General features: G+C 42.1%; 1 protein-coding gene across 1 annotated transcript in view; it reads left to right on the top strand.

The window, feature by feature from the left end:
- LOC111655990 (serine/threonine-protein phosphatase 2A 65 kDa regulatory subunit A beta isoform) overlaps positions 1 to 3,298 on the top strand; it is a 14,059-nt gene extending 10,761 nt beyond the window's left edge. Inside the window, exons 12-15 of the mRNA XM_023407576.2 lie at positions 791 to 945; positions 1,126 to 1,268; positions 1,396 to 1,487; positions 1,605 to 3,298. Of these exons, the coding sequence (XP_023263344.1) occupies positions 791 to 945; positions 1,126 to 1,268; positions 1,396 to 1,487; positions 1,605 to 1,621 (407 nt within the window). The 3' untranslated portion in view covers positions 1,622 to 3,298. The remainder of the gene's footprint in view (positions 1 to 790; positions 946 to 1,125; positions 1,269 to 1,395; positions 1,488 to 1,604) is intronic.
- The last annotated feature ends 4,908 nt before the right edge of the window (positions 3,299 to 8,206 follow it).

Below are 8,206 nucleotides of genomic sequence, written 5' to 3'. Positions count from 1 at the left end.
GGGGGGTTAAGGCTATGCCACCCTTATGTAAGCCCTTCAAAGAAAGACAGGACTACAGAAATCAGCCCAGAATCTTTGGCTCACATACTCTATCTTTGTTCACCCCCAGAGAGATCTTGTATCTATTTAAAATTTCACATGACATACAAATGCCATGATTTCCCAGTATATTGGGTAACTACACTAAACTCTATTTTCTGGCTGTCTTATAAATCATACTGCTGTTGTGACATCTGGTCTTATTTCCTGCAATGTTATGCACTGCATTTTCTGCTTCGAGCTTTTATTGAGTTGAATTCCTTTTTAATTGCTGATAATTGAGATAAAAAATAATGGTGAGATGGTTTTACAACGTGTCATCTTTGCATGGCTGCCCATTTAATTCAAATTTCTAGCATATTTTTGTTTTTAATGCTCAGGTGTAATAATTCAAGTCACAGGTTCCCTACATTGTACAACGGAGAAATTCTAGTTTTTGTCAGAATTTTAGTGTTAAATCAAAAAACTCTAACCTAAGACACTTGGTGCAGAAGAAGAAAAACTCTTAATAGGGTGAAAAATTCGAGAAACTTAAGAAAAGCAACAGAGGACTAAAATAGCACCAAATAGCATAGTTACAATGTGGACAATCAGAATGATAATATTATAGCTGTAAACATACATGAAGCATTTCATTGAGCAACATGCAAGTGTTGCCTTGTGTCACTTGATCTCTCCACTGGTGAGACCTTGAAAGAGACAAAACTGGATCACATCATTCACACAGAATGCTTTCACGATAATTTTCTAGTGTATGCCATCCGTGAGGCAGCCACCTGTAATCTCATGAAGCTGGTGGAGAAGTTTGGAGCTGAGTGGGCTCAGAACACCATTGTGCCCAAAGTGCTGGGCATGGCCAACGACCCCAATTATCTCCACAGGATGACCACTCTGTTCTGCATCAATGTGAGTCAACAGTGTCATTTCCCATAAGTTTGCTCTCATGTTTAGTTCCTCAAAGTTAGTTTGAGGATTTTAATGTCCAGTTAATATGACACATTTTTACGTACTATTTATAGTTTGTCTGAAACTATTAGTTCCCTTTTCGAAAAACATTTGCTCATTATTGTTACATGTCATTCACAGGCTTTGTCAGAGGCATGTGGCCAGGATATCACCACTAAGCAGATGCTACCAGTGGTTCTCAAGATGTCCAATGACCAAGTGGCAAACGTGCGCTTCAATGTGGCCAAGTCCCTTCAGAAGATTGGACCTGTCCTCGACAGCAAGTATGTTGTCTTTGTAATTGCAAAATTGGATGTTTTCTATCTTCAGTGACAAAAATGTACTCTCGACCTAAAATCAAGAAACCACACTGACATTTTGTTTATAATTCTTGTCCTCTTTGTCCCAAAGTGCCCTTCAAACAGAGGTGAAGCCAGTGCTAGAGAAGCTGGCCTCAGACACAGACATGGATGTCAAGTACTTTGCCCAGGAGGCTATCAGTGGTAAGCATTTCTTTTTCTGCTATTGTGTACAAACTGAATGCCGTGAATCATATCTGATGCGTGTAAAGCGGAACGATATAGTAAAAAACATATTATTGTTTTCTCCTTTTTACACAGTGCTGGCCCTAGCGTAACCAACCCAACTTGGCTAAACCAGACAACCACCCTAAACAACAACACAAACACTTTTACAAGATATTTATTGATGTTCAGGAACAACTGGTAAATGTATAGAGAAAGCTGTTAACAATTGTTTTATCCTTTTTCCTTTTTATTTTTTACTGTCCAATGATAGTCCATGTCCAGGCATAGCACAGGCTTCTTTGTTAACTTTCCTCGGCTGTGAATGGGTGCTTTAACAAAGGCAAAGTATGATGAAATTACATTGCGTGGTGCATGCTGACCAATGTGCTACTGTACTAGCTAGGCATCGCTAACCAGAGCCCCTCTCACATTCCTCCCTTTTTACATCCTTGGCCACTGTTGTACTTTAGCCAGAGTCATTGCAGCATACCACATGTCTACGTTTGCTACCTAGCACCAAGAGCGGTGCTTGCTCTCTGTGATGCTGCACTTTCCTCTCAGTGCAAGACACAAACTTTGAGCAGCAGATGGAGCAACAAGCTGTCTGTTTTGCTGAGCTTCCTCTCAAATCGTCCGTTTGATAGCTTTTCCCAGAGACACTGGTGTGGCTCTCCAGAGAAGTGATTGAAAGGTCTGTGCAGGTCTAGTAGGCTGTCCGTCTTTTACACCAGAGCAAACCTGTTGTGTCTCCTAAATGCCTCACAGGATTGTTCGGTACAAAGCATGGACAAAGAAATAATGAGGGTGTCCATTACTGCATGTAATCTGAACTTTCAATGATTGCATGTACTAATCAATCTAAACTAGTGTTCTTTCCCAACTCTGTCTACCAGACTGCCCTGCCCCTCTGCACTGTTTGTTCTCTGCAGCAACACAGATTGAATTGGTCAAACAAATGAATTACCCCGACACAGTGTAATAGGGACCAGCTCAGTCGTAAAGTGTTGCTCATAATTATCCCTCCTCCAAATCCTCAGTGATTTTGTTGATGTGCATGGGTGGGAAGTAGTAGTCAGTTGTGACTTTCTGCAATATGTTCTCGGCATTGCTCTTAATCTTTGTGCCAACGACTTTGTTAAGCAGTGGTGTTTTCTTTTAGGATGCCAGGGTAAACAGTTTTCACCTGTCCTGTTCTGTAAAGAGACATTATTGTTCTTTTCTGTAAGGGACTCTTTATTCCTTGAACGTTAATAGGATGGTAAATCTAAATTGACTACAGCTATGAGGGCCATTGGGATTAACAAAACCATGGCACTCCTTGTGTCCTAGAGCCACCCAGTTTTCCTTTAAATCCGTGCCACGTCCTCCACTGTACATGAGATTTAAAAGCATAGGGTCAGTGAGCATTGAGGCCTTTTGCTTACAAATCTCTACACGATGGAGAACAAGTGCATGCTTTCAACGAAAGTGGGATGGGGGGCATGGAGCATGTGTACGTAAGGCTGCATAATGTTTTATTATGGGGTGGGAGCTGGGGTGGTTATGGGCGGGTTGAATAAATGTATCGTCTGTGTTGATAAAAGAAACTTTTGTCTTTCCCTGAACTCCTCTCGCTGTTCCCTTCTCCCCCACACCCTCCTGCCCTCTCATTTTGTTCTCTTGAATAAACCTTGATTGTTGATTGTCCTGTATCACAAAGACTGTGCTTTTATTTTTATTTTGAATTCTCTCCACAATTGGGATGCTGTACTACTGTATCTTCATCTGAATAAAGTAACTCAAAGGAACGGGTGTAGCCTGCTTTTATAATTGGTCTCTGCTTAAATACATCAAGGCCTCTCTAATTGCCAATTTGCCACATGGCAAGCAACAGGAAACAACTCTAATAAAACAGCCACTTTATTAGAATATGTATAATGAATTTGAATTGTTAGTGAAATATACAATGCCTGCAAACAGTATTGACATTAAATCACATTATGACACTAAACTAACATAATTAAAATAGATAACTACATATTGTTTTAAGTTTACAATTCAGTCTGATGTTGTTAAGATGTACTCTGGCTTCCTCCCTCAGTCAAAAGAAATGCAGGTTTAGGTTAATGGCGACTGAAAAGTGCCCATTTGTGTGAATGTGAGTGTGACTGGTTATTTGTCTCTATATGTCAGCCCTGTGATAGAATGGCGACCTGTCAAGGGTGTACCCCACCCTTGCCGTTAGGGCAACACTAACCCTTAAATTAATTCATATATATATATATATATATATATATATGATTGAGCTGTAAATTAAGTTGAAATGTGATCAGTGAACTCAGATTAACCCTCACTAAAAGAATAAAATATGTAAGCAATGGAAATGTCTGTGTGCAGTTAAAGCAGTGGAATCTGCTTTTCCCCCATTACCTTTGCTACAGATGGACAGTACAAATAAAACTATTCACCCTCTTCACTTCCATATTCTACACATGTAAACACTGCAAGTTTATCCTATTATTTGCAAAAAACTGCTCAAGCTCCGTCAAGCTGCTTGATGACCGTGAGTGCACAACAATTTTTAAGTCCTGCCAAAAATTCCTGATTGGCTAGAGGTCTGGTCTTGGCCGCTGTAGGGCTTGACATTGTTTTGAAGCCATTCCTGTGTAGCCTTGGCTTTATGTAGCCTCATTTTCTTGCTGGATAACAAATCGACCCAGTCACAGTTGTGTTGCAGACTGCAGCAGGTTTTCCTTGAGGGTTTCTCTTGTCTTGTAAGGCGTTCATTCTCTCCCCAGTCTTCACAAACCTTCAAGGACCCACTGCAGCCAAGCATCCCCAAAGCAGGATGATGCCACCCTGAGGCTTCTTGATAGGTATGATGCATTTCTGGTGATGTGCTTTCAGAAAAAATTGTTTATTGCGACGCAAAAAAAGAATTTGGTCTCACGGGAGCGACTGTCAAAGTATTTCAGTATCAAAAAAAGCCTAATTATGTCTTTTGTGATGTAAAACCTGAAGTCTATTTATCTTTAATTGTCTTTATAGGCTTTCAAACAATGTCCTTTAAGACATAAAGTATAGTTTCTCAGCATCTAAACGACTCAAGGAAATGTGGGATTAATTTCACATGTTCCTGGTGTCATGTTTGGTCCGCTCTGACCTGGTAGGCAGCTGCTGTGGAGATGAAAGCGTGGGTCCTCCGGGCTGTTTTGGCTGTAGGGAACCATGCAGAGCAGGGCAGGATCTGCACCTGACACCTGGCCCTCACCCTGACTACTGCTGAGGAGAGGAACGCTGCAAAATAAGGGTTGAGCTGCGAATGGATATTTGTCTCTCTCGAGTTTGAGTGTACGAAAAACGTTTCTTTTTTTTTACCTAAGTTTTCGAGGTCACCACATTAACGTTGTACTCCCTTTTTTTTTTCCTATATGCAACAGGTCTTACATGCACCATCATTTTTGTTAATTCCAAATGAGCAATCAACAGAGAGGATTAAAGGCAATAAATCACATGGCAGAGATCTTTATGAGAATCTCAACCATCCTTTTTAATCTCCTCAAATCTCCCATCAGCCCTCTTTGGAGCCGTGTGCCGTCCCAGTCCTCCCACCCAGCCCTTTGACTGTGTAGTTCCTTGCCAGAGCACATTATGCACGTATACCATAATGCACAGGTTGGCGTAGCTGCTGTGTGTCAGCACATTCTGCTACTGTGAGACCACCTTGAGAGCTGTGTAGACTATAGCCGCTTCAAGGCAGGACGTGCTTTTAAAGCAATGGTGTGAAGCAGGAGGAGGACTGATGGCAGATGGAACCTTTGAGACTGATAACAAAACTAAACCACACGTTGGACTTTCCCTCACGTTTGCCAAACGACAAAAAACTTTTTTTTTTTTAAGCTGGTGATCTAAACACAGAGTAACATGCCAAGCTTTGAACTGTAATTTTTCCAACAACCGAAAATCTTCATTAAAACACGATTACTTGAGGACGAGGGCCAATCTGCCCCCTAAATCCGCTTGAGTTCATGAGGCAGTAATGAAACAGCAGAAACCTATTTCTTTCTATTTAGATCCTGTTATTTGGGGGGATTTTCAGCAGCCAGAGCCCTTGACAGCACTGAGAGCCCTGACGTCAATGCAGCTGCCTCCCAGGACTGTGTCATTTATAATGAAAGGAGTCAAGCAAAGCCCCCACACAGCATGGCACACACACACACACACACACACACACACACACACACACACACACACACACACACACACACACACGCAGTGAGGTCAGATGCTCTCAGGGTGACAAATGACAAACATCAGTCAGGGAGAAGAGGAGCGTTGGCCTGCTCATTTTCCTTAAGTCACCTTGTCGCTTCAGCCCCCCCACCCCCTTCCTCCTCTCTTATTCTGTCATCTCTCAGCGATGCAGCAGTGGTTTATCAACTGTACAAACTTCTTCTCTAGATAGTATCAAGAGCTAACACGAAAGATTGCTCAAGCCAAGAGTGTGAGACCTCTTGGCCCGGCTGCAACGTGCAGCCCGGAGTGTGCAGGAGCTGATTTTTCCAGGCACTACTGGGTCATCTGTACTGGGATTTCTGACTCTGTCCATCTGCTGGCCAGCATGTTTTGAGCTTGTATTCACAGACAAGGGACTGAAGCTGAATAATGGGGGACACATGCGTATGAGTGCAGTACGACCTTCAGTGAAGACCTGGTTTCATATAAGAAAATCTTTGTTCCACTGGTAAACCTCACACACACACTCCATGCAGGGCTACAGCATTTACGTCAGACTCATTTGCTTCAAAGCCTGTACTGCTGTGCTGGGCTTTGCATTTTTTAATTTTTGTGTGTGTGTGTGTGTATTGCATGGTGAATATCACAGAAAAGGTGCAGCTTGTTACAAAAGTTGATTTTTTTCCCCCTCTGCATTCAGAGCTCGAGCATTTGTCTGAGTCTTTTTTTGTGCAGCTAATCCTGAACAGTGCTGTGATCTCCTGCTCTAAAAGACGCAGTAGGATGTTGTCATCCACCCTCCCCCAGTTGTCATGGCAACCATTGATGTCATTACAGTATACTTTGGCCTGATGAGTGAATAGGCCTCTGATATTGTGATATTTTATCGAAAGCGGAAAAAAAAAAAAAAAGATTATCACTGTCTGTCCTCGTATCAGCTTTCTTTTCTTTGTCTCGTCCCCCAAGAGTGTCAGTGACAGACAGCCTGCTGGAGGTCTCAGCAGCAGACAGTGCCACTGAATACATACTATAAATAACTACCTTTAAGTGGAAAACACTGGCGTCTTTAAGGGAAATTTGCGCACTTTTCAAATATGGAATTTAAGTGTTAAAATACCCTTTGCATGTTATCTGGTGGTGGTATTTTTTTCTCTCATAGCAAGAGGCTTTGAGTCGAAAGGAGAAGGAGTTTTATGTATTTATTTATTTTTTTATTCTTCAAAGCAAAGCTCATGGGTAGATCCCAATTTAAAGCTGCTGTCTGGTGGCTCCTCGTGCAGAGTCAAATTTACTCTGCATTAAAGGCAACAGATGCAAAACGCGAGGCTACATCGACTGAAATCTGATCAGTATTGAGGAGTTTCATACAGGCATGGACACGTGTGACCCATCCCATGTTTCATGACTATCAGTTTGGCTCAGCAGTATCAACCAGGTGTCGTGTACATGGTCTGATCCCAGGAAAAGAAGTGACACTGGTTTCCATGAACAGAACGATGACCCCCCCACCCCACCCCCCTCTCTTCTCTCTCACCTTCCTCTGGTGGTGTATTAGTGGGATTAGCTGTTCTCTGTCTGAGTGGGCTGATTGGATTGACGTGTTCTCTCTACATGATCCTTTCCACGCAGGAGAGACAGACCTCTGCTCTCAGGCTGCATTCGGAAGCCCTTTTATTTCCTCGTGCCACATTTTGCTCTGACTGTATTTACAGGCTGCAACTTGCAACCTTTTTCTCAGATGTGTTGTTGAGGTCAGTCAATCAGAGCTCAGCTCAGGACAGGCCCTCTTCACTGGAGCTGCACTTTGCTATCTGAAAAGGTGTCACGAGTTTTACGTAGTTTAATAAATATTGACAAGCGATTGCCATGGAGACAGACTGAACGTGATGTCAGATCAGTGATCTCAGGCACTGGTCAGGGCTTGAGTTCTTATCAGTGGTGATGAATTATTCAGCCCGTCCCCCCGCCTGTTAACACAGAGTATAAAAGAGTTCTGCAAAATGCTGCAGTGGCTCACAGCTGCTTGTACAAAACAGGAGTGGAGTGTGAGTTTGTTGTCTGGGTGACGTGTGCAGTGTCTTCCACACGACCACACGTTTTGTATATAAAGTGAATATGTCAGAGTGAAAGGGTCAGTTTGCCCAAATCCCCTATTCTCACAGAAATAGTTGGTTTTATTTGCTCCTGGTTTGAAATACCCTTCTCTGAGGTTTCTGCCTTCACCCCAAAACAGAATTTTATATGTGGTGCTCTCTGCAGTAAAAAGTTACATTTAAAAAAAGTCTACCAAAAAAACAGGACAGGACTACTGTAGAAACTGTTAAAGATAGTGTGCTTTATGGATCCAGAGTAACAGCTACTAGGGCTTATTGTTTTTTTGGATTTTCATATTTAATACCATGTCTCCACTTAATTTAAATGAGGAATTTGACTTTTCTCCTTTCCTGTAACATGTGAAATATTTACATTTTACCTTTGCT

This window comes from Seriola lalandi, unplaced genomic scaffold (assembly GCF_002814215.2).
Source record: "Seriola lalandi dorsalis isolate HSWRI2012SDOR001 ecotype SW California unplaced genomic scaffold, Sedor1 jcf7180002054338, whole genome shotgun sequence".
NCBI lineage: Eukaryota > Metazoa > Chordata > Actinopteri > Carangiformes > Carangidae > Seriola > Seriola lalandi.
This window is presented reverse-complemented; position numbering and strand designations above follow the sequence as displayed.